Source organism: Dermacentor andersoni, chromosome 8, assembly GCF_023375885.2.
Source record: "Dermacentor andersoni chromosome 8, qqDerAnde1_hic_scaffold, whole genome shotgun sequence".
Taxonomy (NCBI): Eukaryota; Metazoa; Arthropoda; class Arachnida; order Ixodida; family Ixodidae; genus Dermacentor; species Dermacentor andersoni.
The window spans coordinates 62,015,670-62,036,939 of record NC_092821.1 but is presented as its reverse complement, the minus strand read 5'-3'; the positions used below and the strand labels follow the sequence as shown (position 1 = coordinate 62,036,939).

The 21,270-nt window shown below is 46.1% G+C and overlaps 1 protein-coding gene across 2 annotated transcripts in view; it reads right to left on the bottom strand.

Moving 5' to 3' along the window:
• LOC129383547 (uncharacterized) overlaps positions 1–21,270 on the bottom strand; it is a 106,622-nt gene that overhangs the window by 18,233 nt on the left and 67,119 nt on the right. For both annotated transcript variants that reach the window (XM_055068141.2, XM_072284008.1), the window contains exons 7-8: positions 16,238–16,327; positions 3,295–3,339 (exon numbers count right to left, since the gene is read on the bottom strand). In XM_055068141.2, the coding sequence (XP_054924116.2) occupies positions 3,295–3,339; positions 16,238–16,327 (135 nt within the window). The remainder of the gene's footprint in view (positions 1–3,294; positions 3,340–16,237; positions 16,328–21,270) is intronic.

The following is a 21,270-nucleotide window of genomic DNA, read 5'->3' as shown; positions in this document are numbered from 1 at the left end:
CGCCCCTTCTTCCCGCTGTACTTCTCGCGGAATTCTCATTGCCACCTGTCTCGTCCGGTTTTCACGCGGCCGCGCCCTTCTGTCTGCTTGCAACACGACCCCAGATCCTGTGATGCTGCCCAAAGGGATGACTGTGGCAACCCTCGCCGACACTCAACCAATCTCTCTAGTCACGCTTTGCCCTTCTTCATCGCCAGCACCAACCTCAGGTTTGGATGATTCTTTCCCTCCTCCAGCCGTTCTTGGTTCTGACCTAACAGCCGCGCAGTCCGAAGCCTTAATGGTGGTCTTGGCAAAACACAAAGCCTGTTTCGATAGCTGTTCCTCTGTGTTGAGCCAAACTCCTGCGGCTACACACCGTATCGAAACCGAAGGTTCCGCTATAATACGACGACGCCCCTATCGTGTATCGCCGTCCGAACGAAAGGTCATTGAACAACAGGTCGCTGACATGCTTGCGCGGAAGATAATACGACCTTCATCTAGCCCATGGGCGTCTCCCGTGGTCCTGGTAAAGAAGAAAGATGGCTCAGTTCGCTTTTGCGTGGATTATCGAGCGCTCAATAAGATCACACGCAAGGACGTATATCCAATACCTCGAATTGACGACGCTTTGGACACACTACAAGGGGCGGAGTATTTCTCCAGCATTGATCTTCGATCAGGATATTGGCAAATTCCGATGAACGAGACTGACAAAGAAAAGACCACATTCGCTACACCGGATGGCCTATATGAATTTAACGTGATGCCTTTTGGCCTTTGCAATGCTCCTGCCACATTTGAGCGCATGATAGACAACGTACTTCGTGGTCTAAAATGGAAGACATGCCTCTGTTATCTGGACGATATTGTCATCTTTTCGTCTGACTTCAGCCAACATCTTCAACGATTAGACGAAGTTCTCAAGTGCCTTGCGAATGCTGGTCTCCAGATCAATACAAAAAAATGCAAATTTGCAACCAAAACAATAAAAGTATTCGGTCACGTCGTCTCAAAAGATGGCATCCAGCCTGACCCCGACAAGATTAGTGCCGTTCTTCAGTTTCCTCGCCCCCAGCAACAGAAAGATCTACGTAGTTTCCTCGGCTTGGCGTCATATTTTCGTAGGTTTATACGCAACTTCGCAGCAATAGCAGCTCCTCTACACAAGCTACTGGTTACCGGTGCCTCTTTCACGTGGACTAGCGACTGCGAGTCGGCTTTTCAAGCTCTTAAGCGGCATCTTACTTCCGGACCAGTGCTTCGCCACTTCGATAATCGTGCCCCCACCATACTCCATACTGACGCAAGCGCACAAGGTATTGGCGCAGTACTTCTGCAACGTAATACAGCATCTAAAGAGCAAGTCATAGCATATGCCAGCCGAACACTTTCTCCAGCTGAGCGGAACTACACCATTACAGAGCAAGAGTGCCTGGCTATCGTTTGGTCGATTCAGAAATTTCGCCCATACCTTTACGGCCGCCACTTCACCATCGTCACCGACCATCATGCTCTGTGTTGGCTGTCATCAATGAAAAACATGTCAGGACGCTTAGGACGCTGGATACTCCGCTTGCAGGAATATGACTTCACTATAACGTACAAGTCTGGAAAACACCATCATGATGCAGACGCATTGTCTCGCTGCCCACTCTCACTCTCTCCAGGTAACGCGCCGTCGTCTTCCCAACCACGTCGTTCCGATGCTACGCCTGCCTCTCACCAACTCTCGATAACATCCCTGGACCAAGTTACGCTTTCATCACGCTTTGATTTCGTCTCGCTTCAGCGGGCCGACTCCTACTGTCGAGCTCTCATGGATCGCCTTAGTGGGTTCGCCGAACCGCCCAACAGCCGCTTGCGACGCCAACTTCGACAATTCCGCCTTCAAGGTGGCGTGCTACACCGCTACATTTACCACCCAACAGGTCACCGGTGGGTCCCAGTTCTACCTCGCTGCCTTCGTTTGCGGGTATTAGAGGCACTTCACGACGATGTATCGGCTGGCCACTTAGGCTTCCACAAGACTTACGACCGCATAAAGACCCGCTGCTTCTGGCCTGGCCTATCCTCAACGGTGGCCAAATACATTGCCTCTTGTGCGTCATGTCAGCACCGCAAACGCTCGACATCCCCTCCTGCCGGTTTACTACAACCTCTCCCTTGCCCGGACGCACCTTTTGAATTTGTTGGCATTGATTTATATGGTCCCTTGCCGTTGACACCCTCCGGTCACCGTTGGATTGTCACTTCGGTCGACCATTTAACAAGATATGCCGAGACTGCCCCTCTGCGATCCGGCACCGCTTCTGAGGTCGCCGACTTTTTCTTGCGCGCCATCGTCTTGCGCCATGGGGCTCCTCGCGTTCTTCTCAGTGACCGTGGCAAGGCGTTCATTTCACAAGTCCTCGAGGAAGTTCTTCGAGCCACTAATACCGTCCACAAATCTACGTCCACTTATCATCCGCAAACCAATGGCCTTACTGAGCGCTTCCACCGTACGCTGTCTGACATGATTTCCATGTACATCCGTCCTGACCACACTGACTGGGATAAAATTCTTCCTTTTGTGACATTCGCATATAACACTGCTATTCAACGAACTACCGGCTACAGCCCTTTCTTCCTTGTGTATGGACGATCTCCTTCCACCATATTCGACAGAGAACTATTTTTCGCACCTTCTTCGCCTAACGCGTCGCTTCCGGAAGATTTCGCTGCCCGAGTTGCACATTGCCGTCAAATCGCCCGGCAAAGCACAGAAGCTACCCAAGCTGAGCGCAAGCGTTACTGCGACAACAAACGCCGTGACCTACGTTTTCACCCTGGAGACCAAGTCCTGCTTTGGACTCCAGTCCGCACCCCAGGCCTCTGTGAGAAGTTCCTTCCACGCTACATTGGCCCATACACCGTTGTGCAGCAAACATCTGCAGTGAACTATCTCGTTCGCCCAGTACACTCCGTCACTGACCGGCGCCGCCGGAATGCTGAAATTGTTCACGTCTCGCGGATGAAGCCCTTCACTCCCCGTTTAGATAATCTCTAATCTGCGGCCAGGCTGGCCGCTTCCATGACGGGGGGAAGTTAGTGTAAGCACTATTAACGTACTTCGTCGTTTTCATTTGTACATAGCCATCATCATCTTCACTGTTCTTCGACTTCTTCGCGCGTGAGCTGGGGGCGTTGCCTTTGGTGGAATAAACAGCGCTGGACAACTTGATCGGTCTCGGTATTATAATATATTTATGTCACTATGCTGAGGTAGTAATGCACGTTGGTGTTTTTAGTACTTGTATATATTGAACTCACCTGTGGGTGAGGAGACGCCTTGGCTCTGAGATATCGGCGCATTAGCTGCAATAAAACAGAAGTTTCTTGCGTTACAGTCTGTTTAATAATATATTACATCTGAAGAGCTGGATACATTGCAACACGTAAGAAAACTTTGGAATCCGTAGTTGTAGGAAACAAAATGAAATACGTTGCACGCGCGCTTTTTGACAAGCATGTGAACCCTTTTTATTCAATTCAGCACGACACTCCACCCCTCAGGATCCACTCGAACAATATATACATTCTACAACAAGGACAACCTTGGCTAAAACAGTAAGCGCAACATTATGGGACAGCAAATTGAGGATTCAGCACGCCGCTTGTAGCTTCTGCGATCTAGCACATCTGAGGTTCTCTTAGCAAATTAAATTAGCATGCGTGGTGGCTGCAATAATCTCAGTCATAATTATGATACGGACGATAAATTCATTTCTGTATTTTTACGTACTGACTGCACAATTTCTTTGAAAGCTGTACCTAGAGTGTAATGCCCCAATGTAGTGAGATCTAGATTAATTTCGACAATTTCAGTTTAATAGTCTCGCGCAGATATTAAAAGAGGCGAAGTTCTGAGTTTAGCTATCTGGCCTTGAAACATAGGAGCTCAGTATCATCCAGGCAATCTAGTGCAGAAAATGTTTGCTGTCGGTGACCACAACCATACCGTTATTATTTCAGCAAGAAACATAGTTCAGGCCCCTGAAGTTTCTCTTCGTGCCCGCATAGCACGCACTTCAGTACGAATATTTCAGCTGTATAAGTATGTATTGTCGCGACGCCATCTGTGCCCAACCACGCGGGCGACGAAGACGATGTCGTGTGTGCAAGCGAGGTGCTAGAGAAGAAGAAGCCTGAACTGAGCACTTGTCCTAATTGTCTCGATAAAATACCGCTCTCCGCTCTTGTCTCAAGTGAGCCGTGACACTGGTGGAGGTGCTGGGTCCCGCATCATCGCCTAACGATAGGGACGACTCCTGCGAGTAGCCCTGCATCCAGCCCTTCAAGACATCATCCACGCGTCGAGACACATGTGCACTGCGCAAGCCATCACCTGCAAGGTGTGTGCTCGGAATTCGGCCTCTTGTAAGGAACTTTGTCACCGACCTCACCAACTCAGGAAATGGCGCTTGCAAGTCCAACAAAGGTGACTGTTCAAAACAATCTAGTCCCCACAAACTTTCACGAAGACTGGCTGGACGAGTACGAACGCGCAGCTAAGGTCAATCGGTGGCGTGCGGACCAGAACCTTTCCTATGTATACTTCGCTGTTGAAGGTAGCGCAAGGACGTGGTTCCAAACTGCGAGGCAGATTTGACATCGTGGGACGAATATTGCCGTTGGCTACATGATACCTTCGGAAGCACTGATCACCGAGATAATGCACAACGCCTTCTCGAGTTGCGCATTCAGAAGCCCAACTAAAGTGTTTCGATGTTTGCCGAGGGCATGTCTCGTTTGTTTCGCCGCGCGGATCCCGACATGCCTGATTCAAAGAAACTGAGCCATCTCGTGCGCGGCGTTCAAGAACAGCTTTTCGCTGGTCTCTTGCCTCACCCGCCTACAACAACGAAGGAATTCATCAAGGAAGCCACAGCAATCGAGCGGGCGCTGCAGCAGCGTTGCCGGCAATCTGAACGCCTGACTAACGATGCGCCTGCAGGAGCCGCAGTACTGACAGTGACAAACGAGACCTCGCGGCGTCGACTAATAAGAGCCATTGTGCGCGAGGAGATTGCGAAGCAAACTGTCACACCGAAGTAGTTTACTGTTGCTTCGGTCGCTGAAGTTGTCCGCCAAGAAATCCGGGAAGCATTTGCATCACGTGAGCCACTCTCTGAACCGTGTCCCGAGCCTCGCTTCGAGCATCGCGCATACAGCTACGCAGACGCTGTCCGCCGCCCGCTTTCTACCGTGCCAGTACAGCAGTACTGCCAGCGGCCGCCTATTGTTGCCTGGATACAGCGGGAGCATTTCAGGCGACCCCAGCTTCGTAGGACCGACGCATGGCGCACTGCTGATCGCTGACCATTTTGTTTTCACTGTGGCGAACACGGCATATTTATCGTTTTTGCACTCATCGCCAGGGTGGCAGCTATGAAATATCACCTTTCACTCCGCGACAGTTTCCAGACAGACATCCACGCTTCGACGACAGTGTCACCCGGGAACCAGGCAGGTCAGATAAACTCCGGTCGCGCTCTCCGTCTACGTTGCGTTATTCTTCGCCGAACCGTCGCAGTTTCGGCGACCTGGTAAGAGGCCGCTCGCCAAGCCCACGGCGAGGAAACTGAAATCAGTGACCTGCGGGGGGAGGTTGCAAGTCGTCGAACCACCGAAAATCCCCCATTATTACTGAGACACGACAGAGCAACCCGGATAAACGGAACGCCGACGAATTTGCGAGTGCTGACCTACTCTTAACGATTGATGGGCGCGACGTGATAGCTTTATTTGATATTGGCGCAGACTTTTCCACAATGAGTGAGCAGTTGGGAGACCGGCTTAAGGAAGTCAAAATGCAATGGACGGGCCCTTATATTCGAAATTCTGGGGGCCACATAATAGCACCTGCACGAAAATGTACTGCACGACTCCAGATAGGAAATACAGCTTTTGTCGCCACTTTTATGATTTTAAAAGAGTGCTGCAGATCATTCATCCTTGGAATGGACTTCTTGCGGGAGTATGGTACCGGTGGTTAACATACGGAACGGCGAGATAACCTTGTCAACTAGTACAGACACGAGCCACGACGAAGAGCGCCAACGTACATTGTTACGTGTCGCCGATGACGACGTCTGCATACCACCGCTATTATGCTGTCCTGTCTCCGTCAGTTGCGGAGAACCGTTGAACAAGGACGGTGTAGCCGAACAATTAACTGCACTTCTGTTCCATCAGGGTGTTGTAATTGCTCGGGGTATCATCAGCCTAATCGGTAGTCGCACACAGGTACTACTGACAAATTTTACCACTCAACGCCGGCACTTCAGTAAAGGCACCGCTGTGGCATACTTTGACGAAATTCATCACGTTCAACACTGCTTTGCTCTAAAAGAGGAATCGACCACCGATATGATGCCACGTGCACCCGTCGTCGACGTTGACTCAGGTTTAGTGCCGCAGCAGAAACAAAGTCTCAGGGAACTGCTGGATGATTTTAACGACTGCTTCTCCACAGCGTCCCGAGTGCGTCAAACACCACTGACGAAACACCGCATCATTACGGAGGAAACAGCAATACCCATCCGACAGCATCCGTATCGCGTGGCTGAGGAAGAGCGTGAAGCAATACAGCAGCAAGCCAAGAAAATGCTAGAAGATGATGCCATCCAGCTGTCAAATAACCCTTGGGCATCGCCCGTAGTACTCCTTAAGAAGAAGCATGGTAGCCTGTGGTTTTGTATCGGTTATCGCAAGCTCAATTGGGTTACGAAAAAAGATGTGTATCCCTTACAGCGCATCGACGATTCCCTCGACAGGCTACGACATACATGTTACTTCTTATCGATCGACTTAAAAAGTGGATACTGGCAAATAGCGGTCGACGAGCGGGATCGCGAAAAGACTGCTTTTGTGACGCCTAATAGGCTCTATGAATTCGAAGTTCTCCCTTTTGGTTTGTGCTTCACCCCAGCTACGTTCCAAAGGCTAATGAATACTGTTCTCTCGGGCCCTAAGTGGAAGACTAGAGCTGTCTACCTAGACGATGTCATTGTTTATTCTGCCACAGTTGATGAACATCTCAGACGGCTACGGTCAGTTCTTCAAGTGATACGGCCCGCTATGCTCACCTTAAAACCTGAAAAGTGCCACTTTCGATAAAAATAACTGCAGTTTTTGGGCCACATTGTAAGCCACACAGGTGTCAGACCTGATCCTGAGAAAATCGCAGCCGTCGCAAAGTTTTCCAGGCCTATAGACACGAAGGCAATCAGAGGCTTCCTAGCCCTATGCGCATATTACCGGTTATTTATTGCGGGTTTTGCACGCATCGCCTCACCGCTCACCTGCCTAGCCAGAGAAGATGTCACGCTTGTTTGTGGCGAGGAGCACGACGCGGCATTTAACGAGTTGCAGCACCGTCTACAAACTCCGCCTGTTCTTGCCCACTTTGACGTGGATGCGCCGACAATGCTCCCCACCGAAGCCAGCAACGTCAGTCTAGGCGCCGCCCTTGTTCAGCGGCAAGCCGGCGCGGAGCGAGTCATCGCTTACGCGAGTAGAACACTGTCACGTGCCAACTCGAACTACTCCACCACAGATAAGGAATGCTTGGCTGTAGTATGGGCAGTTAGCAAGTTCCGCTCCTACATATACGGCCGCCCATTTGAAGTCACAAGTGACCACCATTCTCTATGTTGGTTGACTAACATGAAAGATCCATGTGCACGCTTGGCACGCTGGAGCCTACGGCTTCAGGAGTACGACATGACAGTGGTCTATAAATCGGGAAGGCAGCACTTGGACGCTGACTGCCTTTCCAGATCACCGATCGAGTCGTCAGGTGGTGATGATAACGAATCCGTAGTCTTTTTAGAAGCTGTTTATGCGGCCACCATCTGTCAACAACAGCAAGAGAACGGGGAACTCGCTTCACTAATTGATTGCTTAGAAGGCCGCAACCACAAACAAGCCCGGACTGTTCTCAAGGCACCTGTCATCATTGTGCATACGCAGCAGTGTTATTTCTAGGAGGAATTTCTCTTCAGCAGGGAAGATATATCTACTAGTGGTCCCTAAAACTCTCCGCATTGAAATCTTGCAGGCCTGTCGCGATGAAGCTACCTCAGGCCACCTAGGCTACACAAGAACATTAGCACGGATCAATCAGAAGTACTACTGGCCACAGCTCGCAGCACAGGTGAAGCGCAACATTATAACGTGCCTTGACTGTAAGCGACGAAAAGCGCCATTTACGAAAGCTGCCGCACTCTTACATCCGATTCCATTCCATCCGATTCCGATTCCAGAAACGCCGTTTGCACAAATTGAGATGGTCCTTTTGGGCCCATTCCCAATATCTGCTGCAGGAAATAAGTGTATCATAATTGCGACAGATTACCTCACGCGATATGATGAAACCAAGCCACGTACGTGCAGCACAGCAGCCGAGGCCGCACAGTTCTTCATCGGAAACGTCGTCCTGAGGCACGGTGCTCCAGCGGTTATCGTAACCGACAGGGAAACGGCGTTCACGGCTAAACTTTTGCGAACTGTACTCACTCTCATTGGCACGGCACACAGAAGCACGACCGCCTATCACCTGCAAAGCAGTGGACTTACGGAGCGCCTCAACAAGACTCTCGCAGACATGCTGTACATGTATATCGATGGGGAACACAAGAACAGGGCCCAAATATTATGCTACGTAACGTTTGCTTATAATACGGCTCGGCAGGAAACAACCAGAATGACGCCATTCAGTCTCCCGCACGGTCGAGAAGTGACTACAATGCTGCATGCTGTGCTTCCTCATGATTCCAGCGATTCCGAGACTGACGGCGCAGATTTTAGAGAGCGCGCGGTAGAAGCAAGGCAGCTCATGCGCGTTCGCCTAACTAGCCCGCAAGACCATGATGCCCGACGTTACAATCAACGCCATCGATGTGTCGTCTACCAGCCCGGCCAAAGAGTCTCGGTTTGGGCTCGAGTACGCCGCCGAGGCCTCGCGTGAAACTTCTACGCCAATACTTCGGACCATACAAGTTTCTACGACGCCTTAGCGACATGAACTGTGAAGTCGTTCCTGACAGCCCATCCTGCTCGAGGCGCCGTCAGGACCTGACTGAGACTGTGCACGTGGTGCGCATGAAACCTTACTTTTTTGAGTGACATGGACACTCTCTGGTTGGCTGGACACCGGGTGCTACCTGCCGAGTATCGGAAACATACACCTTCTGGAGGGGGGCAAATGCCGCGAAGCCGGCTGCGCCCAACGATGCTGACAACGAAGACGGCGACCTCGTGTTTGCAAACAAGGTGCTAGAGAAAAAGAAGCGTGGATTGAGCGCTTGTCCAAGTTGTCTCGATAAAAGACCGCTCTCCGCTCTTGTCTCAAGTGAGTCGTGACAATATTATGTATATATATATATATATATATATATATATATATATATATATATATATAAAGGAACGCAACTCTGCTGCAGTTTACTGCCGAATAAGGCACACCACCTGATGTAATAGCCTTTCAGTAAACAGGAAAACCACTGAAAATTACTGGGTATCACACTCATGCGGCAGCAGGATCATGTACAGCTACACCCACAAAAAAAAGAGACACCTTTTTAAACACCCTCGTGAGGGTGCCGGTGACGTTCATTTTGTTCCCGGCACCCTCGTGTTGCTTCGGTCACCATCGCGTAAAGTTGGCCTTTGTGAAAAACTAGTTTCCTGCTACACAGGCCCATATCGCGTGCTTCGCCAAGTAACCAATGTCCCCTACGAAATCGCTCTAGCCACGCCCACTACGTCCTCCGCTGTGACAACCAGTGACTTTGTCCACGTCGCCCGACTCAAACCCTACAACTCTCCACGCGCCTTGGATATTTAACAGCACCGTGACGGCGCTTTTGCCGCCGGGGTGTAGTGTTACGATATCATCTAGCGATGCTCCAGGGACCAGCCGCCGCGAGAACGACGACGAAGTGGGTCTGTGCCCATGGCGCGGGCGAGTGTCGGCCTGGTGGTCTGGCTCCAGTCTAAATACCCTGTATATAGCCTCTTTCATCTGTGTTTTTCCACACGCAACAATATACTACATTTGAAGAGCTCGAAAAATTGCAATACCTAAGGAAATCTTGGAATCCGTTGTTATATAAAACAAATCTAGTTAATTTCCCACAGCGCCTTTTTGACAACAAGCATATAAATTATTTTTATTCAAGGCAGTACGAACCTCCTGCCTTAGGATCCAATAGAAGAATGTGTACATTCTACAACAAGGACAACCATGGCTAAAACAGTAGGCGAAACTTGATGGGACAGCAAATTGAGGATTCTGCACCCCGCTTGTTGCTTCTGGGATATAGCGTCCTCTGATGTATTTTAGTAAATCAGGTTAGCATGCGTGGTGACTGCAGTAATCTCCGTTATAAATATGGTACGGACGACAAATTAATTTTTTGTGTACTGACTGCACAATTTCTTTGAAAGCTGTACCTAGAGTGTAACGCGCTAATGTAGTGAGGTCTAGATAAATTTCTACAATTTGAGTTTGATAGTTTCACGCAGATACTAAAATATCCGAAGTTTTGCATTTCGCTAAATTTGACTGTAAAACACAGGAGCTCAGTATCAGCCAGGCAACCTCGTGTGCGTTTCTGGATCAAGCTATTGCAGATAACGCTTGCTGATAATGACCAGATCCATTCAGTTATTATTTCAGCAAGGAGCATAGTTCAGGCCCCTTAAGTTTTTCTTCTTGGCCGCATAGCGCGCAGTTCAGTACGAATGTTCCAGCTATATATATATATATACCGGGTATTTGAGCCAACACATTCAACAATTTTTAAGGGTTGCCTGTGGCAGCTAACAATACTAGTTTATGAGGTAGTCTACTCGGAGAGGCGAACATTACTTGCACAAAAAGTGAAATGCATAAGCAAATAATTAACAAACGTTCACTAATTCAGTGTTAACTAATTCTCTTATGGGCCGTATTGCAATCTAAAAATTCTAGCGGTGGAGTTCGCAAGGCTTGCAACGAATTATCAGGAAGACACCACTTTCGATGTATTTATTCCCGAACATTGCGGAGAAATGCATTGGCGTTCCAGTTACTTTTGTGCTTGAATACACAAAACAACGTCTTGATAAGAAAGCAACTGGAACGCCTATGCATTTCTCGGAAAGGTTATCTATACCTTGCTAATGTTTGTTTGATAATTCAACATCTATAGAATAACCCATTTAAAGCGAAACCTGCAATTGGAAGCTTGCTGAACAGTCATATAGTTATTTTAATGCCTCACAGACAAGACCCATTGCATAAATTATCATAATAAACAATGTGGTTGTGCACGATATATGTGTAAACATAGCGGCATCAAGCGGCAGCGACAGAGATTAGCAGCGACTGCACATAAACCTTTTTCAAGTTCACAGTCCAAGCAGCAACCAGTTGCCAACAATTTGTTTATTTCTACAACAGTGCCCCTCTAGGAAAAAACTCCTCATTGGTTTGCATGTAAGCAATTGCAAAGGAATCATCTTGACATGTTGACTTTTAAACAAACAAACGTAGTATTCGACAAACGGCCCAATTTCGCCCCCTTAGAGCACCTAACTGAAGCACATAAGAACGTCAGTGGTACAGTAAAAGGAATTAATAGAAAACTACACTAAAGACACAGGAAATGAAAAAAAAATTGCATGGTGAAACACTAATTATTATGATGTTCACGAATAATTCATGAAAACACTTAACCAAAAAAGGAAGCTAAAGACGCTCTCCGCTACGGCTGCTCCGCCCGTGTTGCTTGCTTGAAGTTTTTTGCCTCCGGAAGGTACTGCTTTTAGGAGGGGACATTGGACCTAACCCCGGGCCGAAAGTTTCTCAAGTCTTGAAACAACTTAAGGAAATCGCAGCTGATATTAAGGATATCAAAGAAAACCACGTGGTAGAAATTGAAAAGTAGGTAGACGCTTTATCGAAACTTGAAGACCAGGTCACTTTATGCCAAAATCGGCTTTCACATAATAACGAAGTTGTTCTGACCCTTGAAAAGAAAATAGACGAATTGGAGAACCACAGTAGAAGACCTAATTTGATTATTTTTGGCCTAACAGAACCAGAGAGTGAAAACGGCAAATCATTGGAAACAGCCGTAAATAAAGGTATCTTTCAAGAACTTCTCAAACTGAACCCGATAGCTATTGAACGAATACATAGATTGGGTCGTCCGTCCACAAATAAGAAACGACCTGTCGTCCGGAGATTGTTCGATACAAGAGACAAAGCGTTAATTTTTAAACAATGCCACAAGCTGAAGAACACTAATATATCAATAAGTGAAGACTATTCGCGAAAAGTTCGAGAAGTTAGAAGGAAGCTGTGAGCAAGTGCAAAAGAAAACCGCGAGAAGGGTGATAAAGTTTCCTTAGCTTTGGTAAATTATACATCAATAGGAGAGCTTATATTTGGAGCGAAGAAACAAATGAAAGAATTCCTGTTCTGAAAAACGACGCAGACAAACCCTACCGCCCCACGACCCGTCGTCACGCGCAAGTGCAGAAATAGGCACGAGAGTCGCCGATGATCCAGACAATGTATCAGAACTTTCGTGATTAGAAATCTACGAACCCGCCATCCACAGAAATTCAGTTTTAGCCAAGGGGAAACGCCTGCGAATCGTGAACTTTAATGCTCGTAGCGTGGTGAACAAGATAGATTCCCTAGAAATTCACTTGCTACGACACGATCCTCACATCGCAGTCATAACAGAAACCTGCTTGTGCAGCGATATAACAAATCAACTCCTTTTTCCATCCCATTACAAAGTATTTCGTCAGGATAGACTGCGCAGAGGTGAAGGTATAGCGGTTCTAGTTAAAGATCAAATTGGAGCCACGCTTATCGGTGATACTCCCGAACTAGAGTACCTATGCGTCAGGTTATCGTGCTGGGGTCAATGCTTTGGGCTGTTCGCATTTTGTAGACCACCTGATGCTACACCAGATTACTTGAATAAACTTAAAGAGCACATGTCTCTCTATCAAAACAAGAAAAATTTTCTGATCGGCGATCTTAACTTGCCTGGTATCAATTGGGAGCTCCTCCAAGCAAACAATAAGGCCGATGCAAATGCTAACATTATTTTTGACATTATGCTAACACATGATCTTATTCAAGTGGTTAATGAACCCACGCGTGTGCAAGGTTGATCATGTTCTATATTAGATGTTATATTTTTAAACCGAACCTTTCCCGAGCATACCGTGTCAATCGAAAATGCTTATCTGACCATTACCTTATTGCACTTTCCTTGCCCATTGTCAAAACTACTGTTCCTAAAACTTCCAATACCAAATCTTTTAAAGATTACACCAGAGCGGATGACGCCAGCATTGTCGACTACATGGAACCTTGTCTTACGCGCTTTGCAGATAGTGGTAGTAATGTGTCTGCACTTTGGACCGCGTTTACTACGATGAGCAGGCATTGCATAGATACATTCATACCCACTAAAACTAAGAAAGTCAATAAAAGTACGCCTTGGATGACGCCGTGCGCGATTCAATACATTTTTATTTTTCCACAACAATGCCCAACTTTATAACAAACGCACCGGATAAGTTTTGGGGATACCTTGGCAATAGCAAGAATACTATTACGGAAATTGCAGTTAATGGAACCATTCTTAACGACTTGAATGCCATCGCACAACGTTTTAACACTTATTTTCATAGCGTATTCTCCAGTGCACGATCAGGCCCACCTTTGAGTTCTGCAGTGTTTGAAGAGCATGAGGCGAACTTTATATCTTACCATGGCATTGTGTCTATGTTACTCAATTTAAAAACCAAAACAAGCCCTGGCCCTGAGAACCTCCCGAATGTGTTTCTTAGGCGATACGGCGAAACTGTTGCCAAATTCTTAGTTGTATTATTCAGAGCATCTTTGTTAAGCGCGAAAGTGCCTGAAAATTGTAAGATGGCTCGAGTTGTTCCGGTCTTTAAGAAAGGCGATCGATTATTGCTTGAGAATTACCGCCCCATATCATTAACGTCATCTTGCTGCAAACTTTTCGAGCACATAATCGCAACTCGCATTAATGAATTTTTAGATGAACACTCCATACTAAGAAGTGCTCAACATGGCTTTAGAAAAGGTTGTTCAACTACCACACAATTAGTAACAATAATTCATTCAATTGGCAAAGCTTTGGATGCCAACGGTCAAATTGATGCAGTATTTTTGGACTTCAGTAAAGCATTCGATAGGGTAATTCAAAGAAAGCTGATTTTAAAATTAAGGAACATTATTCTTCCGGACATCATAATTACCTGGATTACAGACTATCTGGATAATCGCCAACAGTACGTTCCAGTTGACGATCACAACTCGGTATATCTACCAGTCACTTCAGGTGTTCCCCAGGGCAGTGTCCTGGGTCCATTGCTCTTTCTTTTATATATTAATGACATTGTTACCGTCGTCAAACCAGGAACACAAATAAGGCTGTTTGCAGATGACTGCGTTGTATTCCGTACTATTAGGTCCGTGGATGATCAGAAGGAACTTAACTCTAGCTTGAATAATATATTTTTGCGGTGCGAAGAATGGGGCATGGCTGCAAACATAGGTAAACCTGTCTCTCTTCGCATAACCCATAAAAAGAATCCCCTGGAATACACGCATCAAATGGGATCTGTTTCATTAAAGCAAGTTGAGAGTTACAAGTACCTTGGCGTAACGTTCACTAATAAATTTTCTTGGAACCTTCACATTGACAGCACATGTTCTTCCGCCTTTGGGAAGCTAACCTATGTGCGACACAAACTAAGAAATGCCCCTTCAAACGTTAAGCTACTCACTTACCTAACCTATATCCGGCCAAAACTTGAATATGCTTGAGTTACATGGGATCCCTATACTAAATTCAATGTTAACAAACTTGAGAGAATACAGAGAAAATCTGTTCGTTTTATTTATTCTAAGTTCAAAAGTTCGGATTCCCCGCCAGAGTTGATGTTGGCTAACGATATTCCTTCGCTTGAGCAAAGAAGACAGAAACACAGGCTAAACTTTTTACGTAATCTAATTAATCACAAATTGGCTCTGGACCCTTCACAGTCATCTCTCCACTAGGTATACACGACACCATTGTCCGGATACACTGACACCTATCTATGCTAGGACAGACAGCTATAAGTTCTCCTTCTTTCCCTGAACTATTTCTGAATGGAATTCGCTGCCCGCCCCTTACAACATGTGACTGTGTTTTATGTAAGTTTTTATTGTCTTGTTTTTTCTGTATAGAATGTGTTCTTCCTGTTGAATGAGCGGGGCAGGTCCTCGGCTCTCAAACTCCCTTGCCTTTGATGTGCAATTCCCTTGCCTTTTTTTTTACATCGTTCTGTTGCACCATTAATTGATTTAGGTATTGTGTTTTGATCTTTTTACTAAATGCTTCTGTGAGCAAAATATCATTGTAAAGTCTATATATTTTATGAATGTATATGAACGTATCTTATATTTGTCTTGTACTCAATGTCTGCCCGTCCTGCAAGGACCACAATGTGGTCTGCAGTATGTACTAAATAAATAAATAAATAAATAAATAAATAAATAAACGCTACAGCTATTTCCTACTATTCTGACAAAGGCACAAGTTTTGATAACATTTTTGTTTCACCTTGTCCTATAGTATCATGGCACGGGGCTAAATATATCGTGGAAAAGTGCACTAAGCAGCGGGGAGTGCTCTACAAATAAAATTGGCAATGTTGACTGCGGCCGCCCGATGGGCTGATTCGTGTTACATTTTTTTAAAGCATGAAGATAACACGAAGGCAGTGTACACCAAGTGAAGCAACAAAATTGCTGGAAGACATCCTTATTTCCTGCAGAGGTAGAGGAGAAAGGGTTTGCATTTGAATGGACGAAGCATATAGGATCACTTGCAACTAACAACTGCTTTAGGGTTTTAAGTGTCTTGACATGAAGCATCACGTAAGCAGCAAATTTTGCAATGCCGAAATATAAAGTTTTTTATAACATGGCTAACCCTTTCTTATCTAAGGTCAGAGTTTATAGGCATTCCTTTGCAATGTTCGATATATTTACTGCTTCTTTATTACTCAGGTAATTAATCCACATATGTCTACTAATAAAATATTTATATTTCAAACATAATCACTGTATTAAAATAAACTAGCAGTCTATTTGGGGCCGCATTTATTAAATTGTTACCTTGTTCTGCCGTAGTTGCGACGAAACAAATTTTGGAGGCATAAAGAATAGTGTAGCGTCCCGATACCTTTGGGTCCATTTTCTTATCCCCTGCAACATATAAAAATATTGTTGCAATATTTATTTCATGCAGAAGGAATTAATTTAGAAATGTAGCCAACTATGGATCTAACTTTCTTGGTTTTCAGCTGGCATAAAACAAGAATAAAATCGGACTACGACACTTTATAGATGAATAACCTTTTTTTTTAAGTTAACTGCGATCCATGTACAGGAAAATTATGCTTTCAGGTACAGGACATTGCGATCGTCAATGAATGCTGCATTCACAGGTCGTGTGGCGTGCCTGATTTCACACACGAGGAAGCATCGCTTATGAAGCACTGCGTCGGGAGATGTTTTTATGGCACAGATTGACACAGTGACAATGCTTGGGAACCCGCAGACTACCAGGAAACTCTATTGTGCGAACAATTTAAACAACAGCATTTCATCCCTAGGACTCCTCAAACCTCCCGAGCAACAGCACTTGTAGTAGGGCCCGGCTGTTGCTACTTCCTTACACGCACAACGCTGTTACAAGTGTCTTCAACGGAGCCAGCTTCCACCTTCGCATTATCATGCACGGCCCATCTTTGCAATTTCCTGAGCCATGAGCACGAAGCTTCCTTCTTGAAAACTATCCCATCCCCTGTATATTTTCTTGACAGAAATACACCTTTACTGGTTGTCAAATAAGTGTTCATGCATGGTGTAGCTATTGCTTCATCAAGCTTAGTGCAACGCACTCTGATTTTGCCTTCTGGCTTAAGGTACCCTGCCGAACAAATGGACCTAATTTCATCCGTGTCAAGGAGGAGACGAGACCGGGGGCGTTACAACTTAAAGCTATTCCCAACATTTCTATTCCAATTCTGCAACCAGCCCTCCGCGATTGTTCAAAAATTTTTTGGACCGGACCCACTTCGCCTGTCTGTCACACGGCGTCACGAAAACTGCAATAGATGCCCCTCTGATATGACGTGTGTACACTGATTATGCATGAGTGGACCGAAGAAAAGAAAAATAGTCACTTCCGATTCGACGCGTTTTCGCCGTTAGCGCTCGGCTATTGGTCAAAAGTTTTCGGGCTCCATCCACAAAGCCTGCCTGTCACGCGACGTCACAAAACGCGAAAACTCACAGCGTCAAAGTGACGTGTACGCGTTAAATATGTATTAATATGCCGAACAAAACTGAACTTTCTTCTGAATAGCCACAGGCTGCCCTGTTCTGAAAGGAATAAAAGATGGCTGCCGCTCATCGCTCAAGCACTGGCCACTCACACCTGCCGGAGAGCGTAGGTTTATTTGCGTACAATAAAACTTTTGCGTGTCAGTGTAATGTTTTCGAGCACTTTCGCCATGTTTACGACCTGGCTTTGCCAACTCTTCTTTGCTGAGGATCCGTTTTAGCGTCATTCTTAAGCTTCCGTTGCATGCCGCCGCGATTTTCGACCAGCCACCGCAAGCTAAGTAAAGGAACGCTGACCAATCCCAAACGCTGGCACCACCCTCTTGAGCCGGTTATAGATTTGCGGTGCGCTGGCTCGGCCTTATCGAATACCTCTCCACTTGAGCGTGCTCCTCACCTCTTGTCAGCCAATTAGATAAGACAAGCCGCTCAGTGTAGGCAATGCTATATGTTTCTAAAGCAAACAAAATTGACCTCCTATAAACGAGGAGAGCGTTTCATGGTCTGTTCAGACAACCCTGCGGGTCACCGCCCGATGCTTGCGTCGGCGGTTACGCAAATTTGACATCAAGAGATTGGAATAAAAAATATTTGAATAGGTTTACGTTATACGGCCCCGGGTTTTGAAGTGATTGTTCTCTGTAATGGTCTAGCCTGCTGATCTTGCAACAGGCCCGCATGATTTTTTTACGTTGCACATGCACTGCACTTATGAATCCTGTGCAAGTTTCGGATGTCACTGGAGCAGCTGTAGAAACTTTGGGCTTGTATAATGTGCCCCTGGGGCGCTATAACGTAAATTTATTCCAAACTTTTCTATTCCAATTCTGCAATCAGCTTACCTCGATTAGTCAAAAACGCTTTTGGACCACCCCCACTTCACCTGTCTATCGCATGACGTCACGAAAACCGCGATAGCTCCACATCTGATATGACGTGTACACACTGATTATGCATGATGTGACTGAGTAAGACAAATATAGTTATTTCTGATTCGACGCCTCTATTGCATTAGCCTCGGCTATAGGTCAAAAGCTTCCGGGCTGCACCCACTTCACTTGCCTCTCACGCGACGTCACAAAACCGCAAATGCTACCGCGTCAAAGTGACGAGTACGCGTTAAAGGTGCATTATTATGGCGAAAATAACTGAATTTTCTTCTGAATAGCCACGGGCTGCCTCGCTCCGAAAGGAATAAAAGATGGCTGCCGCCGATCGCTCCGGCACTGACTACTCGCCCCTGCCAGACAGCATTGGTTTATTTGCGTGTAATAGAAGTTTTTGCGTGGCCGTGTAACGTTTTCGAGAACTTTCGGCACGGTTACGACCTCGTTCTGCCAAATATTCTTTGCTGAGGGTCCGTTTCAGCGCCATTCTTCAGCTTCCGTTGCACGCCGCCGCGATTGTCGACGAGCGACCGCAAGCTAAGTAAGAAAAAGTGGACCAATCGCAGATGCCGGCACCACCCTCTTCATCCGGTTATCGATATTCAGTACAGTCGCTCGGCCCCATCGAATGCCTCTCCACTTGAGCATGCTCGAATTAGATAAGGCAAGCCGCTCAGTGCAGGCAATATTGTTCGTTTTTCAAGCAAACAAAAGTGACCTCCTATGAACGAGGGGAGCATTTGATTGGTTTGTTCAGACAACCCTGGCGGGTAACCGCCCGATGCTTGCGTCGGCGGGTACGCAAATTTCACGCCAGGAGATTGGAACAAAAACATATTGGAATAGTTTTACGTTATAGAGCCCCTAATGTAAATACCCACTGTTACGAACTCGTATGGCAAAAGCCTACTTCAAGGCATGTAAAGATAACAACCACATTACACAAATTGAAAAATTGAAACACGCGGGCCATTGTACGTTCAGCACTTCATGGATAGAAGAGTTGAGCGCAAGGTGACAAGGCCAAACTTTCAAAGCAAGCAGAGGGCTTAGAGATAGCCTAAGTAATGAGGTACATGATAAACAAACGTAAATACTCGTATGGCTTCATATGGCCTAAATCAGGAACATCTCTTGTTTTGCAGGATATGAAACGAAAGCTTTTTTTCTGCGCTGTCAAATTATGCTCTCTTATTTACATTTTTCAGAGCAACAAAATGTAGTGATAGCTTGAAAAGCGATGTTAGAAATTAAGCTGCGATGTATGAGAGTTATGCGGCGTGTACAGGCGTGCTGTCTTGTTTGGCAGTCAGCATACTCAAGGAATTTGCGACAAAAGATATGTTTTTTGCCGCAATTGTACACTCACAAAAGGAATACACATAAAGACAACACAGGCGGCACTTCCAACTGATTTATTTTGGGCTGTGACCCAAGAATATATATATACATACATGCATGCGCTGGCTATTCACGGATCTACGTTACCCAGCGGTCAAACAATCTAGTTTCTGATATATAGAGCACGATAGATGTATCACTAATGCAATTTGTTACCTTCTTTTTTATATAGTAGGCTTCCGTCAGCTCACGTGCTGTTTGTAATCTACTTCTGCCAAGAATCCTAATCTCAGAAAACCGTGGTTTGCACATGCAGGCCTTGCAGTGCGCAGACAAATGTGCCACGCCATCTTTCATTAGATTTAGTTCATGTTCCCTGGCCCGTTCATTTATGCAGCGTCCAGTCTGTCCTATATAGGACTTGCCGCACTCAAGGGGAATTTCGTACACCACGCCTGTAGCACATCTCCCGTAGGACATGCTATGCTTCTTGCCACAGCCTTGCGAACCGGTCTCCTCGCGTGTGGTTTTCGAACAGAGTCGACCCAGTTTAACGGGGGCAGAAACAGCAATGGGTACACCATACCGGCCTGCCACCTTCTTGAGGTTATGGGAAACCTTAGGAACATAAGGAATCGCTTCAGGTCTTACGGTTCTGGCTCTTTCTTCCTCCCTTGTGGCGCTGGCACCTTTAACTTTCCGTAAAAGGCTTTCGGGGACTGAGGTCACCAACGTGTCAGAGAACCGTGCTTCTTTCAGTCGCTTAATCTGATTATTGAACGAGGCCTGCATCGTGTGTGTACACGATTTTTCACGGGCAGACTCCAGGCAGAGCGTAGCAATTCCACGCTTCACAATTGTGGAATGGCATGAATTATACGGTAGCAACCCTTTCTTGGCACGTGGGAAATATTGCCAACAAGCTTGTCCATCATGAAAGGCTAATCTTATATCTAAAAATTGCAGGGTGTTACGCTGTGGCACTTCATGCGTAAACGAAAGCCCTTTACCATTGTCCCTAAAAATGTTTAAATTATCATCGCAGCGCTTCAATGAGCCTTGTCTGTTAAAAAGGATTAAAAAGTCGTCCATGTACTAAAACCTTTTAAACGTTTAAAGTGCTGTCCCGTTTAAAAGCCTTTACGAGCAGGTGGTCAAAACTAGATAAGAATATGTTGCACAGCAGCGGCGCAATACACGAACCAATGCAAATGCCGCGTTTTTGCAAGAAAAGCTGTTTGTCAAAGGAAATAAAGGTACTATTAAGATAGGCTTCCAATAATGTTGAAAAGTCCTCAAGCGTAACACCAGCTGCATTTTGAAACGCTATGATGCCACTTTCTTCTATGCACATCATTACGGCAACAAGAAGTGCATCATGTGGAATTGAATAAAACAGATCCTCAACATCCACAGGAAACGCATTGCCTATGGATTGTTTGTTTCGTAGAAACTGCACTATGTCTTGTGAATTGCCTGTCGAGAAAGGATCGTTTACTTTAACAGTTTTTAGCACCTTTAGAATGTGCCTACTAAGTAACAACTGCCACGTTCCAGGTTCGCTCACGATGC